This window comes from Impatiens glandulifera, chromosome 3, assembly GCF_907164915.1.
Source record: "Impatiens glandulifera chromosome 3, dImpGla2.1, whole genome shotgun sequence".
Classification (NCBI taxonomy): domain Eukaryota; kingdom Viridiplantae; phylum Streptophyta; class Magnoliopsida; order Ericales; family Balsaminaceae; genus Impatiens; species Impatiens glandulifera.
In genome coordinates this window covers 65408733-65432125 of record NC_061864.1, presented here as the reverse complement: position 1 = coordinate 65432125, position 23393 = coordinate 65408733, and the positions used below count along the sequence as shown (strand labels likewise).

Here is a 23393-nt window from a genome sequence, read left to right as displayed (position 1 = left end):
ATGACTTCCAAGTTTTGTAGGAAGTTTCTTCATTATATGCCAAAAACAAAAACGATGAGTTTTAGGAAATACATTCTCAATTGCAATCGCCATGGATCGACATTGGTCTATGATTATGGCATTTGGAGGTCGATCATCCATACATTCCAATCAAGTAAAAGAATATGAATCTTCACTTGACAATAAGCCATATCTAAGTAAAATGGATTGACCATGATAATTAACCCCGATAAAAGGAGCAAAAGGCATGTCATAACAGTTTGTCAAATAGATTGTATCGAAAAAGATAACATCGTGAAAATCGTCAAAGGCAGCCCTGCACCTACCATCTGCCCAAAACACGTTTTTTAATTCGGGATTCATCGTCCAAATCAATACGGTAGTAGAAGTTTGAGTTCCTAGTTTGCATTTTTTAAAATAATTAGTGAATGCTTCAGCATCCCCACTCCCTAACCTCAACCTTCGTGCTTCTATAACGTAATTTCTACATGTTCTCTCATCGAAAGACATGTTTTCATACCCTCAAACTTCCACTACAAGGGATTGAAATGTTTTGAACACAGTTATTCCAGCTTCATCGTTTGTATCAAATCACTTCTTTACATTTCTGTCTATTACTTTGTAAGATCTAACATGTCGTATCCTCTTAGGCTTAATGTATAGTTGTGCTCAAGACAAATACTTGTTATCACATATTCCCCTTCATTCCGAACAACAACATTAATTTTTGCTTTACAATTTGTCTTTATTATTGGTCTAGGCTGATGAAACTTATTTTTGGTCTTCGATTCTTTCATACAACTCTTAGCACAACCAATGCTGAAGTATTTCCTCTTACCGCCTACATTTTTGCTCCCTAACTTGGTAATTTCGAATCTAGTTAAGTGGGCATATGATGTGTAAAATTCAAAAAGTTGTTCTTCGGAAGAACAACATTGAGAATTTCACTATGAAAAAAATTGTAATTGTAAGAAATATGTTCCAAAACCATCATTTTGATAACAAAAACCACAATTTCGGATTCCAAAACCACCATTTCGGGACCCAAAATCAACATTATACTATTTATGGGGTCCAAAAATGATGGTTTTAGGACATTTTGGGATATTTCCCCCGAAATTCCATTTTCTGGTCCCGAAATGATAGTTTCGGGACATTTTGGTACATTTCCCCCAAAATTCCATTTTCTGGACGTCGAAATGTCCCAAAATCTCATCAAAAACATACATTTTCTATACCAACAATTAGGTACCTTTTAGGTTCAACATGGGGGATTTGTTCAGGTTTAGTGCTTTATCTACTATGTTGTTCAAGTTTGGTGCTTCAGTGCTGGTTTCCTAAAAGATAAAACAATTTGTTATTATACAAAGACGAATTGAACAATATTGTTAAATAACTAGATTTGTAAAAACGATGTCATGGGTTAGGGTTTGGTTGGGAGAAAATTTTCGTCAAAAAGTTTCAGAGAGAGAAATAAATGAAGAGTTTTGGGTTTTATTTTGAATTTATACCAAATTTATTTCTCTTTCCTACTCACGTGGTAGGACACGTATGATTTGTGGTCTTGTTTTCGCTGATCATTCGTTAAGTTTATCATTTTTTTACTTTTCATTATATATATATAATATAAAAGTACAATAAAATCATTTCAAATAAAAACAAAATATATATAAATAAAAATAACTTAAATAAGGGTTGGTTTTGATTTTACCTCCATTTTAAACTATTTTTTTTTGTAGGTACCACTCCTAGAGTCTTTACTACTTGTTTACAGGTACCAGTAAATTTTATTTTTAGATTTATGACCAATAACATAGACACATGCTCTATGAACAAAATGATATAAAACTAGACACATGTTTAAGTTTGGAATATGACACATGCCCTAGGATTGAATAAATAAATAAGGTATAAAATAATATTATTTAAAATGACCAAATGTTTAAAGTAAAAACTGTAATATGACAGACATGTGAGACATAGCGTGTGAGCTTTTTCTCGCGTGTAACTAAGCACCGAACCTATAATAGAATCTCTAAAATGTGTTTGAATATGCAAAATATTTTTCTTTCCAAATTTCTCAAGTAATAAATTAGGTGACAACTCTACAAAAGTCAAAGTTAGTCTAAATTGACGTTTTTAAATGCACTCTAGTCAAGCCTACCATTTTGGTTCATCATCTCACTCGAGAGGAAAGTAAGTTATGTGGCGCGACTATTGAGTAACGAAAACCCCTCTCGGGAAAGTCGATTTTTGGCGTTACAATATATAATTATATAAATGGATATTTTAAATATTACATATTTTATAATCATTCCCTTATTTCAATTATTCGTTCAATCCTCTCTCATTTGGGGGTTATCTAATTTTTATTCTTTCATTCCTTTCCATTTCATCTTCTTGACTTCTCTCTTCGCCTTCTTCTCTCATCCTCTTCTTTCTTTTCATCAATCATTTTCTCAACTCCTCCAACTTCCTCTTTAGAAATAAACTAGCATAACACAAACCCTAAACCTAACTGGTAGGTTAACATGAGCACTTGACTGCAAATTCGTGAAATCGACGGCAAGGTTGATGCTGCCAAAGAACACGAAGATCGTCGCTGGGCATAAATTTGTCCATAAACACAATCATTTCGGCGATTCCAATGTGAGCGTGGGAAGAAATGGATGTTCAAGCATTTCGATTATTTCTCTCTCTGTCTTCGCTCTTCCTTCTTTATTACGACTCGCTACTTCCTTCTTATCCATTACTTTGGCCGCAAACAGAGGCGCATTGGAAGCTGTGGAGGATTTTACTTCGGCGTGGTAAACGGCGCCGATGTCGCCAGAACCGAGGTGTTGTAGGAATCAGAGGTCTGAGAATGAGAGTTGGCCGGAGGGAGAGTCAGATCTGATCTGAATCCCAACGGGAGTCGCCGCTTGATACGGCGCAGCTCCTGGAGGCAAAGGAGATGCATATCTAATTTCTCCCTATTTTACACATTAACCAAACCTTAAACCACTTTACTTCTATAAAAAGAGAGCATGTTTGATATAATCCCAAATAGAAGTATCAATTGTTAGAATTTTTAAGGTCACTAGTATAATAAATAATTGTGCAAATATCATATTTAATATAAGTCAAAATAATGTGATCTAATGTGACTAAGTTTATGACTTATGGGTGTATTTGTCATGAATATAAAGTGAGGATATCTAAGTGGCATTTCTAATTTTATGAATGGCTGAATTAGAAATAACTTAACTATAATAACCTAACTATTTTATGAAGGGCGATAATGGTCCCCATTAGAAGTACGGTCAATTCTCTTTTGCGTCCCCATCAACATCAACAGAGAGAGAAATCTATTGACGTACTCATCAAATGGAAGAACCATTCCATATGAGGAAAGTTCAAGGAAAGAGATTAAAGAATCATTCAATACATTCAAAGTCTAAGAAAGAGAAGATTTCATGATTCATTTAATTGAGGTACGCTTCCGCCATTCAAATTTTAATTTCTCACACATTAAATTATGATAATTCTACCATCAATGCTTGATTTGGAAGCGGTTCTGCTGCATGTGATTTTAGTAAACATATATTAACATCATCTACAATAATCTACAACAACCTGATGTTCAATAAAAGCGGCATAAAAACATATATGTTAACATCCAGATTGCTCCCCTTTCTCTTTTCTGATTACGAGTTTGTGTCAAGATCAGGCAATATCTGGAATTCTGGATGAAAAATTAATCGTTGACTTTAATTTTTTAGTCTTGTATCAATTTTTAAATTTTTCTAACATAAAGTATTTTACTAACTACTCAAAATATGCAGAACACAATCAGGAAAAGATTGTGGAAACTGATTGTCTTCGAGCTGGTACTTCTATTATGTCAATGGTAGTAGTTATAGAATTGTGTTTTTTTTTTGTTTTTTTAACCAAACAATTAGTTTCAACCAAACAGCATACTTCAATTAATCATATACATTCCTATTCTCTACCTTTATCAATCTCATTCCCTTATTTGAACCAAACATACCTTAAATCCTTTTACTTGTTTTTTTATAAATTTTAAAATTAAATATAAAAGAGCATTTTATAATTTTATCCCAATTTTGTAAAGGTTAAATGGGTGGATTTGAAACAAAGTAAATATTATAGGACTTATCTAATATATTAATCTATACTTTAAGGGCTAGTCTAATATATTATCCCTTTCCCCGTCTGGCCGTCGGTTCCGTCTTCTTCTTCCTCGTAACATCTCTCTCTTCTTAACCTGAATTTTCTCTCACCCATCCACCGGAGGAATTTGGCCGTCAACTACTTCTCCGTGGCCGTGCCCTAGAGATTTTGATCTTAATCACATCTGGCCAGCTAAAAGAATGAAACGAAAATGAGATTGAACTCGGAATCATTCGACTTTTTTCAGTTATTCTTCTCAATTTCCGCAGGATCGAATGGGAACTCCGCCTCCTTTGATCTCCTTCTTCTTCCTCCTCATTTCTCTCGTCGTTCTTGTTAACGCTGATACTGATCTAAGGATACCTCCTTTGACTCCGATCAATCGCGATCTCTACCATTCCAGGTAAACGATTCATTTATTTATTTATTATTAATAGGTGTATTCACGATGATCATGATGATGTTGATGCGTAGGCTATATAAATGTTATTCAAATTCTGTCATTTGATTAATTAATTTTCGATTTTCTACGAATTCTGAAGTGACGCCTTGATGGCGCAAATAAAAGCGTTGGTAAGACGTCATCCAGACAAGCTCAATGTACGTATTTGCAGTTTCTGGATTAAATTGAAAAAATGATTGATTTTCACTGTATAGAATGACATACTGTTAAACTTGAACAGTTGGACTCTTTTGGTAGCACAAGTAGGGAATATCATGCAGAGATGAATGTTGTTACTTATTGCCGGAACAGAACGGAGATTGATGACAGGTCAAAGTTGAGGATTCTTCTTGTAAGTTTCTATTCTCTGTGAGTTGTTGTTTCATATGATGTTGAGAGATAGGAGGAGTATAAATAAAAAAAACATCTCAGTTTGGTAATTTCTGGTGTTTTTGACAGATGATTACTTGTCTTCCAGAGTTTTGGTCAGCATGGAAGGGAGCTTATTACCTCAGAGGTTGCATTTCGACTCTTATCCATCTTAAGTGAAGAGCAATTTCTACCCAGTATAGATCCTGCTTCTTTGAACAAAACCCTTGACAGAATTGTTGTAAAGGTACTCCCCCTCCTATATTCTGCTTTTTCTCTATGTATCATTTATATTTAGCCTATTTGAAAAGTGCTAATTCTCACCAATTTTGGCACAATTATGATCCATTAAAATAATTTCCCAAACATAAATTGAAAGATTTTTTTTTTTGCTTCCATTTAGAATGGGATCAGTTCATTTGACAAAATAAAATCGTAGCTGGATTATAATCCCAAATTCTAGTGATACCGATACATTTTGTTTCCTTAAAATAGCATAAATCATACAGTGTGATTTAAAGTATTTTGATCTAGTTATATCAGGATTATAATGCAGATGAAAAAAATATTAACCAAATTGTTTATAACTTGTCATACCAACATTTAAAGAGGTGATGAAGAAAGGGTACAGAAATTTTACCAATACTATAACAGCTACTAAACTTAAAGCACCCCAAACCAATCGAACTGAAAAACAAAGTACCTAATGATAGTTTCAATTCAATAGCTATACAAAAATCATTCCACCAAACATACCCTTCATGACGCCAACCCAACAACCCCGCAAACCTGGTTCAAAGGGAAAACTGGGTCCTAATTACATGGAATAGTTGGCCTTATTTGACTTTTTCAGTTTTGGGCCAGCTAACCATGAATGCACATTGAATTTTCTATGATGCCTTGAGTTAATCCCTTGACAATACAAACAAAATCAGTTACTATCTCATAAGCGCTAGCTCATAATATAAATATTTTTAAAAAGTGACTTGTTCATTAATCCACGATAAACACGAATATTGTTCTTACTGTGGGAAAACCAAACCACTACAAACCAAGTCATGACAACATTTGTCATAATTTAATAGAAACAATCAGAATGGAAAGACAAAACATTGTAACATCAATAAAATATCAATATATTCTAAAGGGCAGCCAAATCATTGCTGAAAGTCAAAGGAGCTGAGATCAGTGTGAATTTGAGCTCTCTTGACACTAGCGTGAGTTGGCCCTGCTCCCTTTCGTCCATTGAAATTCACTCCTATGGAGTTTCTGCGTTTCTCTTTCAAGCTTGAATTTTGTTGATTTTTATCATTGCTCCTCACCACTTTTTTGAACACCTCATGACGGCCGGTCTAATTCTCATCGGTGAAAGTACCAAGAGTCTACATCATGGATCTTGTCGACATGAGTTTTCCATCTCGATAAGCTGATAAATTTAACTGAAACAAATCATGATTTTTGTGTGTGTGAAAAAGTTTTGAGTTACTTTGCTAGTTGGATTTGTTTTGTACCATTATAATTCATATAGGGAAAAAGGCTTCTCTTCCCTAACATTATTATTTCAATAATTCCTATTGTGTAAAACTCATTTTAATCTTTCAGGTGGTGCCAATGGAAAATTTTAATGGTCGCAAAATTGTTGAAGCAGGAGATCTTTGTGACAGAAGAAATGGTTTGGGAGGCTCTATATAACTTTTAACCTCAAATCACTTCTCTATTTCACTATAATTCTAATGCCCATGTTTTTTGTGCCAGGAAGAGGGGTTGATTTAAATCGAAATTGGGCTGTGGACTGGGGCAAAAAAGAGAAGGTATGGTAGCATTCTACTAGCATTACTGTTTTGGTTATCAATTTGAATCATATGTTATTGGTTGTTTGTCTTGTATTTATGTTATATTCTTCTTCTTCTTCTTCTTTAGGTTTGTCTGGTATTTATTATGTTATACTCCTTTAGGTTCATGGAAGCATTTTAGTAATTTATTTCTTCTTCTCTTGACAGGATTATGATCCATACGAAGAAAATCCAGGCGTTGCTCCATTTAGTGAGCCTGAGTCCCAAATAATGCAAAAACTAAGCATGTCATTTGAACCACACATATGGGTCAATGTGCATTCAGGGATGGAGGTATTATGTGTTGGAATTTAGGTTATATGCATCTACAATGTGTGGAATATAAATTTTTTAACCTAGAACATGCCATTAATCGCATCTGAGTCACCAAGTCTTTCAGTGAAGTATCTCTTAACTTTGTCGTCGCCTCAGATGTCTACGCCTCACAGTTCTCCTCCCTCGATTTAGACAAACACCACCCAAGTGTGTTGCCTCTAATGGTAATCCACGTGAAACTCGTTTCAACCAACTTAAACACTTTAAGCTAAGAGATGCAGTTTTGGCAACATACTTGCATCACATTGGCAATCTGAGATCTTGAAGAACCGTCAAAGCTAACACGAAAACTAGAATACTGAATTCTTCATTTCTGACTGAGACGTGCATTACGAGGATCACGATCGCGCAAAAGACATAGTGTTTAAGCCTAGCGTTCTGTTCTGCGTTGACGGCGACAAGGAACAACCTTTGATCACTGCGATGAGAGAGGATACAACGGTTGCGATTTGCAACTGCTGTTGTTGCGAATAGGGGTTGAGATGTAGTTGTGGCAACGATGATCTCATCTGCTGAAATTTGTGCAGCGTTTTGCCTCCATTTGGGATGTGTTTATTGCTTTCCTAGGGTTTGTCTTGTGAGCTCTATTTATAGAGCTCATATGCCAAAACCTTAAAAGCTCTTAATTTGGTTCTAAACAACTTCGGTCCCATCTTTTAGGATTGACTAGGTCTCTCTGAATTGAAATCTGGAATATATATCATTTGTACAGCCTTTGTTTCAATCATTATCAATGGATGAAATCTTGTTTTACAATATTAAGATAGTTAACTTTTCGTGTGACCCATTATTTTCCTGGTTATGTTGGACGGCTATAGTTAACTCTTAACCATAGAATGATCATGAATGACATCTAATAACACATCATGATCTCTAATTCACGAGAAAGTAAGTCTGTCTAATTTTTAACCTGTCTGTGCTCGTTTCATTTTCAATATGCATACCATTTGGCTTAGAGCATGTACTTAAAAGTGACAACTCACGTTGGACCTATAATTCTCATCATATCCAAATATTTGCTTAATGCTTTGAGGATCAATTACAATTTTTTTTTTAAATTGGTCGTGAATGCTCGGATCACTGAGCTAAACTAGCCTTTCCGATTTTTGAAACTTTTTACTTGGTGAGATTTCTAGTCCTATACTGTTTAGTAATTATTTCGACAAGAGGTCTCATGTATATTCTCCTAGTCAATATACCCAACCATCATCTGAGACTGCAAGAAGTGGGATATCTCAAGCACCTCAAGTTTGAGGATATAACATCTAGCCTCATCACTAACACTGAAATAGATTTAATGCGGTATCTCAGTGCAGACACTTTATTAAACTTGTTAACTCCTAACAAACACTTATATGTATGTTCGAAGCATCTGCATATTACTAGGGTTAAATGAATTATCGCTTGCTCCGATAAAGGAATATCACACATGCTATCAGTGTTAATGTTTGCAATCTACTCTAAGATTTACTTCTTAATTTTACTTTCCTCACAAAAAGTTGTCTACTCCGTTTATCTATATAATCAAAGAACTGTTCTTAACCCCTTTCTATACTACTTGATGACCTAAACAGGATAGCCGTTTCAAATTAAGTGGAGGGATAACTTGGAATATAAAATCCCATTCAAATATCAAATATGACATTTTGGCCTTTGTCATTTCTTATATGAGAAACCATAAATAGTTCTTTCTTATTAGTTATTTATGGTCCTGATTCATATATGCATTTTTTAACTTTTTATCTTTTTCTGAATCTTAAAGGTTATAATTAATTATAGTATTTGAGAGCTGAATTTTTGTAATTTGTTATTATTATCTTAAATAGTTTAATAGTCTTTGAAATCTATTCAATGTCTTGTATTTATTTATCTTTTCAATCAAGGCATTTCTTCAAATACTATGACTAACCATATTTGTTGCTTGTCATCTAGGCATTATTTATGCCCTATGATCACAAAAATACAACTCCTGATGGATTGCCTTCTCGTAGAATGAGATTGTTGCTTGATTATTTGAATAACCGACACTGTAATAACCGTTGCATTGTTGGATCGGGGGGTGGTTCAGTTGGGTCAGTTACCTCTCTATCGTTTTACTTACAATTTATAAGTTTTTGAACTCTTATTCACAAATCCATGACATACATAAATAGGTATCTTGCTCATGGAACTGCTACAGATTACATGTACGATATTGCAAAGGTCCCAATGGCTTTCACCTTCGAGGTCTGTCATGTAATATATAATAAATACATTATTTCCTCGTACAAAAAATTAACAAGTCCCATATGTTTTTTTACGATTGGCAGATCTATGGAGATATGACAGCATCATCAAAGGATTGCTTCAAAATGTTCAATCCTGTGGATCTTCCAACCTTTAATGTAAGTTTTAAGAGTTGGACCTTGTTTAATGCCCCTTATCCCATCATCATCAATCACTTCATGAATTGTGTAATTTTGCAGAGAGTTCTGAATGATTGGTCCGGTGCATTCATGACAATGTTCAACTTGAGCGTAAACCAGATAATGAATAATAGGTCTTTTGAGGGGTCGGACGAGTTGTTGTCAATGGACGATTATCTAAATGGTTATTTGGTAGGGGGGAGAAGGAGTAGTAGGAATGGAAAGAAAACCGAGGTTTTGGAGCTTGGTATGCAGGAAATAAGAACATATTTCAGGCTCTTCTTGTTGTCATGTGTGCTCTTGATGTTTATGTTCTGTTCTAGGATCTCAAAGAACAACAATAGACAAATGGTTCCCAACATCCCAATTTAGCCATTTCTATTTACTCAGATCTCTCTCTCATTTCAAAGGAGAAGATTAGAGATTTTATATGCAGAAATTTTTACTTGTAAGTTAACTTCAGAATGATTACATTATATTTTTTATTTATGAATATGATTTTCTATTTCAAAACTATAATTTTGTCATAAATCACAATGTGATAAAATATTGTTACCTTGTTTGCATCATATTTAATTGTTACCTTGCTTCAAATGAATTATGATAGATTCTTGGTGGTCAAGAATTTCATGGGAAAATTATTTAAGATTTGTTAAAAGTTGTTGATATTGGTTCTTCAAGATAATTATATTTTGTTGAGTTACTCTGGATATCCCTTGAATGAGGAACCCTAAATCATTAAGAACCTTAAAGTCCTGATTTTTCGAAAAATATCATTTATCCAGTGATGAACCGACCAAATCAACCCCGGTTTTGGATCGTCAAAGCGTATGTATAGATTTTACAAATTACAGTAACACCAATATTGAAGAATTTCCAGCTACACAAGAAGTGAATACTTTTATTGCAATAACCAGTATTATATTGCATACATAAAATGTTCCCTTTTTGCTTTCTTTTTTTCGGCAAAGAATTATACATTGGAATTTTCTATTAATACACACGATGAATTTTTGTGGGAAGCAGATAATTCAACGATCGCCTTTCTTCTCCACATTTCCCAGAAACCTCATGGCAATGGATGCTCAACCCTATCCTGAATTCAGCTTGTTTCAATTAGTTAGTTATCACCACATCCAATCGCTACCAATAAACTTACTTAAATACTAAATATAGGTTGGTCATTTTATATCACTTTTAACGATTTTAAAATGATATCGTGGTTGTATTTATGACCAAAAATCAGGTTTTCAAATAGGTTCTTGCCAATTCTAAAACAGGTAGCAATAGATTCAACATTACATACCTCCAGTGGGATAATAACAGCCATCAGCAGAGGATAAGTTTATCAATTATATGCTGCAACCGCAAGAATTTCTCTTGTCAAAGTATTATTTCAATGCTTGCTTCATGTATCTAAGAGCCGACCTTAACATAGCCCTAGCTTTCCTGTCTGGGGTGCAACCCGATGAAATCATCTCTTCGAATACAGCAGGAACCTGGGATGGATAAAGAAACATTAAGTGCTCTTTTTTTGTCAAGTCATAGTTAATTCTTTTAATAATTATGTGTTCATGACTATTGAAATATAAAAATTGTTTTTATTATTAAAAGTTGAATTCACCTCAACTTTATAAATAATACTAAAGGAAAATTGAATCTTCCCATTTGAAAACACTTTTAGTTGTTTCTCAAAACTTTAGGACCTAAACAAAGTTTTGATAATCATGTAATTATTGCATATAAAAAATTAAACATAAGACCAACTTTGAGTTTAACCCAACTCGAATAAATTGGCAACTCTATGTTTTACTAATATAACAGAACTTAGGTCCTATTTTGTTTACGTTTTTTTTTTGTAATGACTTCACCAATTAGAAACAAATGACTTGAGAACAACAATTTAGCTAGAAATCAACAAACCTTATCAAACTTCTCCACCCGAATCAAAGCTTTCATGAGGGTAGTATAAGTAACTACATCTGGTTTTAAGTTCTGCATTCAGATAAGAGTTAAAAATGGTATAAAAACACAAGATAACAGTTGTAAATGAAGAAATTGCAATATGTCACTCACATTTTCTTCCATGAACTCCAATACAGCAAATGCTTCAGTATCCCTTCTATCTTCGCCAAATGCATTTATTAATGAATTGAGAGCTAATGTGCTAGGTGTAAGACCATCAGCTCTCATAACCCTGAATGCATTTACTGCTAGCTCGGACAAACCCTATTACACAATGAAAAAGAAAATCATTATAAATTGAGATCTTCTTCGAACTTATGTCTAAAAAGGATTAGCCTGATGACTTTGTTTTCCAATTCAAGGAACGGAAACAGTAAATGGGACTCATTTATAAATTATAAAAATAAAAACATCAGAAAAGAGCCAAGTAATCTTGTCTAATAATGGGATGGGCAGAATAATATAGGATCAAGATCAGACAGTTCATGTTAAGTATTGGCTTGAAAGACGGAATTAGAATATAACATAATTGGAATTACAATTGCAATTATAATTCCAATTCTTTATTTTAACACTTTTATGTCATCAAACAAACAAAAGATTGGAATTGTACACCCAATTCCAATTTAGTTTACAATTATGCCCGAACCAAACATAGCATTAGAAATCTTCCATGTAGAAGGCTGGAACAAACTCTAAATTACTAACCACCCAAGATAGGCAGTGGGATGTTGTGTTAACCTCCTCCATGGGATAAACTCTAACTTAAGTAGTGGGATGTTCGGTTTCTGGAATAATGTAGTGGCAGATATCAACTACCTATTACCTTATGGAGACTATTTTTATCTAACCAACCTCGAGACTAGCTTAAATATGGAGCCTGCAACTATTTGGTTTCAGAATATGTCTTCCCAACCCAAATTTTTCCTTGGTTTAATACGAGCTAAAGTTGAATAGTTTATCTAAAAGACCAGGATCAACTTCTGGTTGGAAAAGAGAAAATAGTGTTAGGCATAACATACCCTTTGTGCATACGCATTAATCAAAGCATTATACATTGTGGAGGAAGGTTTTAACCCTTTGGACTTCATGTCTTCCAGGCATTCAATTGCATCGTTAAATCTCCCAGACTTTCCATAAATGTCGACTATCGTAGTATATGTAACAGCATTGGGAAGTAAACCCTGAGCCTGCATCTTTCCCATCAGCTTCTTTACATCTTCCCATCTCTCCTGCTCCCCACAAGAGTTGATCATTATGTTATATGTCGTCGTGCAAGGGGAGCATCCGCTCTCTTGCATCTTCTCGAACAGTTCCTCTGCTTTGCTATGGTGCCCGAACTTACGATGACAGTCTATGAGACTGTTCCAAGTAACAGTATCGGGCTTTATACCTTCTGATACCATCCGATCAAAAGTTGCAATAGCTTGATCAAGACAATTGTACTTTCCAAAAGCATCAATCATTACGTTATAAAAATGCCTATCAGGCTGAACACCACAACTCTTCATTTCTTTCAATACTTGAAATGATTTCTGCCATTCCCCTCTATCGCGATAACCAGCTAGTATCCGACTAAACACATACGAATTAGGAAGCACCTTGTTAGCTTCCATTTCCTTAAGCACAATTCTGGCACTCTCCCATCTACCTGCATTTCCATAAGCATCAATTAGAAGACTGTACGTCTGCTCATCAGGAGACACACCGTTTCCTTCCATCTCCGACACGATATACTCTGCATCTCTTAGCGAACCCGTCTTCACATACCCTTTAAGAAGTGCATTATAAGCCCTAGTTCTTGGCTGAAGCCCACCTTCCTTTAGCTCCTCAAAGATGGCCTCTGCCTCCTCTGTCCTGCCCGAATTTCCCAAAGACGATATGATGGCGACAACAGTGGTAGTTTTTGCGCTCAAACCGTTTCCCTGTATCATAGCGAGGAAATACATAGCTCGAGTAACATCACCAGCTTTAGCAAACCCAACTGTTATATCATTCAACAACTGACCATCAAGCTCTATCTTATCCTCCTCAATCTCCTCATGAAGCTTCTGTAACATTGCCGAATCAATCTTATTACTACGAGTAAGGGACTGAATAATCAAGCTGTAATTAACAAAATCCGATTGATAACCTTCACTTCGCATCCGAGACATAAGATTCAGAGCTTTTTCAAGGTCGTTGTTTCGTGCGCAAGCTCCAATTAGGGCATTATACGTTAAAGGCGTCAACTTTTGCCGCTGCGAGAGTAAAAACGCTTCGTAAAGCATCTCGGAACGTCCCAGAGCGTGAATGAGAATCGAATAGAGCAATTCGTATGAGAAACACAAGTTATGCTTCTGTAACCAGATAACAAGATTGTAAGCCGTTGAAATGGAGGAAGAGGTGGAAGATAGAGATTTGAGAAGTGAGTGCCAGAGGGGAGCTGAAACCACTCGATAGGTCTCGGCAAGGCGGAGTTCAGTGGGGTCTAGTGTCGTGGGCGAGTTGGGTTCTTCAAGGACAGGGGTGGTGGTTGTGAGGAATTGAAGGAGAGGAGCGAAGTCGTAGCGGCGGTTAGGAAGGGAAGCGATATCGTTTTGTGGGTCGCCATCGTCGTCGTATTCGTTCAAGTTTAGGTGTGTGGTGTTGGTGAGGGAAGTAAACGATGAAACGAGAAGACGGGTTTGGAAGATATTGTTGTGATGAAGAATTGTTGTTGTTGTTGTTGTTGTTACAGCTGAGAATCGAAGAGAAGAAGAAGAAGGAAAGCGAGTTGAAAATGGCGGTGGAAGGAGGAGTGTGTTCATGTTCCTTTTGCAACCACTGGTTGGTTCGGATTGAGAATGAAGGAGAGAATCTGCGCATTTTATGGATTGTCTCTGGTTTTCCTTTTTTTTTCTTTTTTCTTTTTTTTGAATTTTTATCATTTTAAGGGAAAAAAAACAATTGAATTAAGTTGGCCTATTTTTTTTATGATTTAAAAATATTATAAAACGGGGTGAGTGATTTATAAAATTTGAAATTATTAAATTAAAAATATATACATTTGTTTATTTGATTTGGTGTTATTTTGTAATAGTAAATGGCTGGAATTAATTTATCAGTATAGTATACTATAGTAAAACTTTGATAAATTAATAACATTGATTAATTAATAAATATTTATAGTCCAAAATCGGGACTATTAAAATAAATTAATAATTTGTTAAATTTATAAGATAATATATTTTTATTAATGCATATAAGTCTCATATAATATATAAATTAATAATTTTAGATTACATTAAAATTATAGATATTTATTTTAAGATATACTTTTATAATAAGACTCTAATGTAATTTGCTTCCTTTTGAAATTGATATCTTCTTATACTTTTTCTTGAATTCTTCTTAAAGCATTATGGAACTATGGTGTACTATGTTCATGTTGCAAGAGAAAATTACGCAATGTAATTATTGCTTGAAGGACATTTTTCGTGAGACTGCCTCCAACTTTGTACTGTCATCTTCTGCTTCATCTTCTTTTTCATTTTCCATAACATTGCTAATGATTTGTTCATCAATCAAAAATTCTACAGCGGTTTCATTTTCACCAGGATAATTAATAACCTTTTCAGTATCCATTACATCACGATAATTCAATTCTTTAATGAGAAGACTTAAATGTTGGACATCTTCATACAACTAGTCTACATCTTCTGAAATTGCAGTTGTATTAGAGTATATACAGTATACAATACTACAACTATGTACACATACATGAATGTGTTTATTTAATTATTATTTATATTCATAACTTAGATACATGAATGTGTTTATTTAATTATTATTTATATTCATAACTTAGTTTAAATTCATGAATGAATTAGGTTTAGTAATATTCATGAATGTATTTAATTTATTTAAGTTTATTCATCTATAATTTAATTACATTCAGGAATTTATTTAATTTACTAAAATTTATGAATATCTCGATAAATTAATAAATTATTAATTTATTGATTAATTTATCAATTAATTAATATTTTAATTAATTAATAATTTTTTTTTGATTTCAAATGTATTAATTTATCGAGATTTAACTGTAATTTACAAAATTTGGACAATGCAATTCTTTCTATATACAATTAATTAAGATATCTCCAAGGGGTTCATGTTGAGACTAGAGAAGGTCAAAGATGACTGCGAAGGAAATATTGTTTCCAATCGCCGTCTTGGTCTAAAAAGACGTGGTAAAAAACTATCATCCTAAGAATGAAAGTAGAGTAATAACAACCGTAGTGGAATGCAGAACAATAGTTTAAAAATAAGAAATAATGAAATAACAATACAAGAATTTTACCTAGGTACGGACCAACAATGTCCTACGTCCTACTATATATATATATACTTTCAGAATTCATAATTATGGTAAAGATCATGTGGTATCTCTGACATCTCTACCATAATATAATCTCGTGGTAATTTAGTTGACATTTCTATAATAATACGATTTGATTGACATCTTCACCATTATGTGATTTCATGTTTTTTTTAATCCAACAAATAATTACACATATTTTCCTTCCAATTTTGTATCTAACATTGAAGCACACTAAATTGAGTTTCAAAACCTTATGCTCAATTCTATAAATTCTCCACATTGTCTCTATGTCTATCGTCAAACGAATGAGCATCATCACCAAGAACATCCTAGAACCGATCCTCCTACTTCTCCGATTACGTTTTAACCTTTATGACGTGAATCAAGTCACAATATTTCTGAAACTTGATTCCCATCATCGTGGCCATATCTGCAGAATTTTCATCTATGTGAACCTTCTCCACAACTACCGCTCTACTTGCTATGACATCTCGAATATAGTGAAATCGAATGTTAATGTGTTTTGTGCGCTCGTAAAACATCGAGTTCTTGGAAAAGTGTATGGTGCTTTGGTTATCGCAAAACAGCTCCACTTTATCGTGCTTCACCCCAAATTCACCCACGAGACCCTTCAACCCAAGTGCCTCCTTGACACCCTTCATCACAATAATATACTCAGCCTCTGTTGTTGAAAGGCCAACTACATATTGTAATTCTACCTTCCAGCTTATCGAACATCCAAATAGGGTAAACACATATCTCGTTAGGGACCTTCTCTTGTTCAAACCACTTGCAAAATCAACATCAACATATTATCTCAACTTATCATCATCTACACCCGCCCGTTTAATACAAAGACTGACATCACCAATGTAATAGAGAACCCACTTCGTCGCCTCCTAATGTTCTTTTCCCGAGTTCGTCATAAAGCGACTAAGACCACCTGAGTCTATGACACTTGGTCGTCTCCTAAAGACCACGTCACTATTAATGATGTACTTGTCGTCTTTCCGTCCTTGTAAAATAGTTTACAACCCCTTACTCCCCCCATGGTATCCAACGAACATACATACACTTTTTATCGTTTTCAAATCAAGTTTTTCATCCTGTTGGTGCATGTAAGCCACGCACCCAAATATCTTAAGGTTGTCAAGTTTTGGAGGAGCGTCATTCCAAATTTCTTTCGGTGTCTTGCATTTCAATGTCGTCGATGTACAACGATTGATAAGATAAGGCACAGTGTTAACCGCCTCACCCCAAAACTGCTTCGGTAGACCGATCTCAAATAACATACACCGAACACACTCAAGTAACGTCTTATTCATTCGCTCCGTCAAACCATTCTGTTGCGGTGTATGTTGGACAGTTTTGTGACGAACCATCCCTTATTCCTTAATAAACTGATTGAACTCCTTGCCTAGGTACTCCAAACCATTATTATCCGGAGCTTTTTAACCTTCTTCCCGGTCTGAGTCTCTACCATCTTCTTCCACTCCTTTAACTTAGCAAATGTTTCGTCCTTGTGCTTCAAGATGTATACCCAAATTTTGTTCGAATAATCATCAATGAAGGTGATAAAGTACTAACCTCCACCTAGAGTTGCAGTCCTCGCCAACCCCCACAAGTCTGAGTAAACATAACTAATCGTCTCTCGAGTCACCTCAACCGACCGCCCAAACTTCACCCTCATAGCTTTACCGTATATATAGTTCTCGCAAAACTCCAAATCATCAAGTTTCTCATTGCCAAAAATAGTCTCTCTTACTCAACTACTTCAAACCCCTCTCACTCACGTGCCTCAATCTCTTATGCCATATACTCGTGTGTTATAACGGATGCGAGAACAATGATAATAATAGTAGTAAGAGACAGAATGAAAGCGACACCTGATTTAACGTGGTATCCAGCAAAAGTGCTGACTAATCCACGGGCAGAATCACTGAAAAATATTCCACTATAATCGTTAACACGGATTACAGATACTCAAAATAGTTCAAGAGAAAACTAACACCCAAGCCCTTTATTTATAGGACCAGGTCAAGACATATTTCTTGCTCACTTCCTATGTGGGACAAACACCCAAAAAGAATATTCTAGGCAAAGAAACCAACAAATCTCCACCTTGACTTGAATATTTTCCCAGATAGCCAGATGCACCAGATGTACTTTAAATACCAGATGTGCTAGATGCATTATACTGAATGCCCAGATAAACAAAACAGATGCATTACACTATATGCCCAGATGTGACCTGCTCTGCCTCAGGCCTTGCCCCTTCAAGGGCAATCAACAACTTCTAACATTGAGCAAGTTCAAACAGTGTTGAAACTTGCTCTGCGGAATCGGCTTGGTAAACATATCAGCTGGATTGTCTGCAGTCCCCACTTTGTTTACCTTGATCCTCTTCTCACTTCTCAGAAAATGGTACTTCACATCAATGTGTTTTGTTCTTTCATGGTGAACTTGATCCTTGGTTAAGAATATTGCACTCAAACTGTCGCAGTACACTGAAGCCTAATCGTGGTGTAGACCCAAGTCACTAACTAATCTTTTCAACCAGATTCCCTCCTTAGCAGCTTCTGTCAAAGCCATATATTCTGCCTCTATAGTAGACAAAGTTACTATCGGCTGCAGAGTAGCCTTCCAACTCACAACAGAACCACCAAGCGTGAATACATAACCGGTCATCGATCTTCTACTGTCTACATCTCCAGTATAGTTAGAATCTGAGTAACCAGATACTAGACACTAACTATCACCACCATAACTGAGACCAATATCAAATGTACCCCTGAGGTAGCGGAAAATCATCTTCACTGCTTGCTAGTGTTCCTTACTAGGGTCTCTCATGAACCTACTGACAACACTAACAGCATGTGCAAGATCCGGTCTAGTGCAGACCATAGCATACATCAAGCTTCCCACTACACTAGCATAAGGAACATGTGACATGTATTCCTTCTCCTGAGATGATTTAGGTGCAAATACTACAGACAAATGTGCATTTGAAGCACTAGGAGTATCAATGGGCTTAGTAGTAGCCATTCCAAACCTCGATAGAACTTTCTGAATATATCCCTTCTGTGACAAGAATAGCTTCTTATGACTTATATCTCTATAGATCTCCATTCCCAGAATTTTCTTAGCAGCACCTAAATCCTTCATTTCGAATTCTATACTGAGTAGTCCCTTCAAATTTTGAATGTCAGACTTCTTCTCAGCAGCTAGCAACATATCATCTACATACAATACCGAATAGATGAAGGAACCATCTTTGAGCTTATTGTAGTAGACACAATTGTCATACGGACTCCTTGAATAGCCAATCTTAAACATGTAGCTATCAAACCGCTTATACCACTGCCTCGGAGACTGTTTCAGTCCATATAAGGACTTCTTCAACTTGCAAACATATTCTTCTTTTCCAGGTTCTTGAAAACCATCTGGCTGAGTCATGTATATCTCTTCTTCCAACTCTCCATGTAAGAAAGTTGTCTTCACGTCTAGCTATTCGAGTTCCAGGTCCTGATGTGCAACTATAGCAAGTAGCACCCTGATGGAAGTATGTCTGACTACTGGTGAGAATATCTCATTATAGTCCACTCCCTCTTTTTGACTGAACCCTATAGCAACTAACCTGGCTTTATACTTGACCCCCTCAGCTGGTGACAACCCTTCCTTCTTCTTGAACAACCATTTACAAGTGACAACCTTTCTCCCTGGTGGTCTTCTAGCTAATTCCCAAGTCTGATTCTTTTGAAGTGACGCCATCTCATCTCCTATGGCAGCAAGCCATTGGACAGACTCAATACCCGTAATAGCTTCCTTGTAGGTGGATGGCTCATGAGGATCCACTTCCTCTACAACCTGTAAAGCATAGGCAACCATGTCTTCATAGCCATACATTATAGGAGGTATACCAAAATTAGCTCTTCTAGGGCGATTAAAATCTAGATTTTGATGTTCTATAGATGATGATGGAGCAACTGAAAAATCTGCCGCTGAAAGTGGTTGAGAAACACTCTCCTCTACTTCACAACTAGCCTCAGTCTTTTCCTGTTCCACCTGTTCTCGATACCACAATCTACCGGAATGGTGAACTTCACAGTTGGGTTAAGCATGAAATTTTCATCAAAGACAACATTCCTACTCAGAATAACCCTCCTCTCAGAAGGGGACCAGATCCTATATCCTTTCACACCATTCCCATAGCCTATAAATACTTCCTTCTTTTCTCTTGGCTCCAACTTCCCCTCATTGACATGATAGTAGACCGTGCAACCAAAAGTTCTCAAAATCGAGTAATCAGCAAGCTTCCCAGACCACAGCTCATAAGGAGTTTTCAGATTTATACCTGTGTGAGGTCCACGATTAATCAGATAGCATGCTGTGTTAACTACTTCAGCCCAAAACATTCTTGTTAACCTAGCATTTGAGAGCATACACCGAGCTCTCTCCGGTAGTGTCTGATTCATACGTTCTGCTACACCATTCTGCTGAGGTGTATTCCTAACTGTATGATGTCTGGCAATCCCCTCAGTCTTGCAAAACTCATTAAACTCAGACCAACATAATTCTAAACCATTATCAGTTCGTAACCTCTTGACCTTCTTCCCAGTTTGATTCTCCACTAATGCCTTCCACTGCTTGAAGTTCTTGAAAGCATCACTCTTATGCTTCATTATGAATATTCAGGTCATCCTTGAATAATCATCAATCAACGACAAAAAATACCTGTGACCCCCAAAGACTCTACACGTGACAGCCCCCAACAATCAGAGTGGATGTAATCAAGTGTGCCTTTTGCTGCGATGTAGTTTCTCAAAAACACAATGTTCACAAAACCCAAGATCCTTTATCTTATGCCCACACAAAAGATCATCTTTAGCCAGAATTTGCATCCCCCTCTCATTCATATGCCCAAGCCTCATGTGCCACAACTTCTTCATGTCTCCTTGGTCAATCTCGGAGGAAGCAACAACAGCAAAATCAGATATCGTAGTACCTTGTAGAAAATACAAAGTGCCCTGTTTCACACCTTTCAGAATCACACATTCACACCTGAACCCTTGTAAACATGTAAGGCTCCACTTTCACCTTTGAAACTAAACCCCTTTTTGTCCAAAAGACTTAGAGATATCAGATTCTTCGTCATGTGTGGAACATGTCTAACTTCGTTCAGTGTACGGAATTTTCCATCATGAGTCCTAATATTGATCGAGCCCATCCCAACCACCTTGCAGGTATAACTATTGGTCATAGAAATATTTCCACCATCCACCTGCTCATAGGTTGAAAACCATTCCCTCCTAGGACAAATATGGTAAGATGCTCCAAAATCCAGAACCCACACATCAGTGTAATGTGTGTGACCATCAACAACTAAGGCAATATCCTCTTCGGAGTTTGTACCATCTTCAGCAATTGCAACAGTACCTGGTGCCTTCTCATGTTGACTTTGTCTCTTCTTTGGACATTCATTCTTCCAATTTCCCTTTTCCTTACAGTAATTGCACACATCTGTTGGTTTCGAACCCATACTGACTAGTTTCTTGGGGAACTTCTTTTTCCCCGGTTTACCATATCCCTGATGGTTGTTTGCAACTAGCCCAACAACCTGACTATCCGAAATAGTGCCACTACAGCTATGTCGCAATTCTCTACTGTGAAGGGCAGATCTAACTTCTTCTAGAGCCAATGAATCTTTACCACTAATGAAAGACTCCCTAAAGTTTTCATATGATATTGTTAAAGAAACTAACAGAATCAAGGCAGCATCCTCATCATCTATCTTAATATCAATATTACGAAGATCTAATAATATTACATTTAATTGATTTAGATGGTCTCTAAGAGGTGTACCTTCCTGCATATGCAGACTGAACAAACGTTGCTTCAAAAACAATTTGTTGGTTAAGCTCTTCTTCATGTATAAAGTCTCAAGCTTAGACCACAAACCAGCAGCGGTTTCCTCCTCAGCCACCTCAGTAATGATATCGTCTGCCAGAGCCAAGAGCAATGTTGAATGTGCCTTTTCTTCCAAAGACTCCATATCAGCAGGTGGTGGGACAGGTGCAGGCTTCATCAAGGGAGCCCATAGGCCGTGTTGTTTCAACAATGCCCGGACCTTGATCTGCCATAGACTGAAACTATTCTTCCCAGTAAACTTGTCGTTTTCAAACTTTTACCTTCAACCATCGTTCTTGCCTGAGCAGATCTGAACAACCCTACTCTGATACCAATTTGTTATAACAGATGCGAGAACAATGATAATAATAGTAGTAAAAGACAGAATGAAAGCGACACCCGATTTAACGTGGTATCCAGTAAAAGTGCTGACTAATCCACGGGCAGAGCTACTGAAAAATATTCCACTATAATCGTTAACACGGATTATAGATACTCAAAATAGTTCAAGAGAAAACTAACACCCAAGACCTTTATTTATAGGGCCAGGTCAAAACATATTTCTTGCTCACTTCCTATGTGGGACAAACACCCAAAAATAATATTCTAGGCAAAGAAACCAACATCGTGGGCAATACATCTCGAGGCTCCGCCATATCACCAACCAAGGCGCTCCTTGAAAGATGTAAAGACTATTTTCTCACACGCCTCTCATTACCACTAACGACCCCTTTATGACCCTCAATACGTTATTCTCACCATTTAATGTAAAACCAAATTGTTCTAGTGAGTCGAGAGAGATTAAATTCCTCCGAAGGTCTGGAACGTGTCGTACGTCCGTCAATACCCTCTCGATTCCATCATGCGTCTTCAAATACATTATTCTCATCCCATCATCCTGCAAAACTTGTTGTTACCTAACAAACCATTGCCCATCAAAGTCTTCTCATAGGTCTCGAACCAACTTTCCTTAGGTGTCATATGGAACCAACACCTGGAATCCATAATCCAACGCTTGTCGGACTAATTAGTGGAGACAACGAGAACGTTCGCATTTTCGTACACATTCTCGACCTCTTGAACAACTGCCGCTTCTCCGCTATTTTTCCCGTCGTTACTCAAATTTGGACAATCTCACTTAAAGTGACCCTCCTTGTCACAATTGTAGCACTTAGTAGATTTCTTTCCGTGAGACTTCGAACGTCTCTTTTTTTTATTGTCTCTCATCTCGGTTCTCTCTCGAACTAAGAGTCCATCTCCACTTATATTGCTCTTTTCATTCTTTTTCTTTTGGTAAATCGATCTCAACACACTCATCACATCATCGAGGATAAACTCCTCCCTCCCATGCTCGAGTATGTCTACGAACGTCTCATATGACTTCGGTAAATAATTCAAAATCATCAATGCCTTATGATGATCCTTGTATTTCTCCCCGATGTTTTCCAAATCAAAAAGAATTTTGACATAATCGTCGAGATGCGTCTATAACTCCTTCCCCTCAGTCATTCTAAACTTGAAGAGTCACTGTTTGATGTAGATCCGAGATGACAATGTCTTAGTCATATATAAAGACTCCAACTGAAACCACATCTATGTGATGTCGTGACACTAGAAAC

At 36.2% G+C, this 23393-nt stretch overlaps 2 protein-coding genes across 3 annotated transcripts; one reads left to right on the top strand and one right to left on the bottom strand.

Annotated features, from left to right (window-relative positions):
* Positions 1–4236: 4236 nt before the first annotated feature.
* LOC124928724 (carboxypeptidase A6-like) lies at positions 4237–10073 on the top strand. The gene is made up of 11 exons (XM_047468972.1): positions 4237–4576; positions 4716–4773; positions 4857–4967; positions 5094–5231; positions 6587–6656; positions 6740–6795; positions 6985–7110; positions 9085–9224; positions 9306–9378; positions 9462–9536; positions 9618–10073. Exons 1-11 carry the CDS (start codon positions 4449–4451, stop codon positions 9927–9929), a joined length of 1287 nt encoding a protein of 428 aa, XP_047324928.1. The 5' UTR covers positions 4237–4448; the 3' UTR covers positions 9930–10073.
* Positions 10074–10430: 357 nt separating this feature from the next.
* On the bottom strand, positions 10431–14366 carry LOC124929251 (pentatricopeptide repeat-containing protein At5g42310, chloroplastic). 2 transcript variants are annotated; one of them, XM_047469559.1, is made up of 5 exons: positions 12545–14366; positions 11634–11786; positions 11481–11552; positions 10864–11056; positions 10431–10653 (listed from the first exon to the last, which is right to left on the bottom strand). In XM_047469559.1, exons 1-4 carry the CDS (start codon positions 14309–14311, stop codon positions 10949–10951), a joined length of 2100 nt encoding a protein of 699 aa, XP_047325515.1. In that variant the 5' UTR covers positions 14312–14366; the 3' UTR covers positions 10431–10653; positions 10864–10948. The 2 variants fall into 2 exon arrangements, with proteins under 2 accessions (XP_047325515.1, XP_047325516.1); XM_047469560.1 differs by having other exon boundaries at positions 10431–10648.
* Between the last annotated feature and the right edge of the window lie 9027 nt (positions 14367–23393).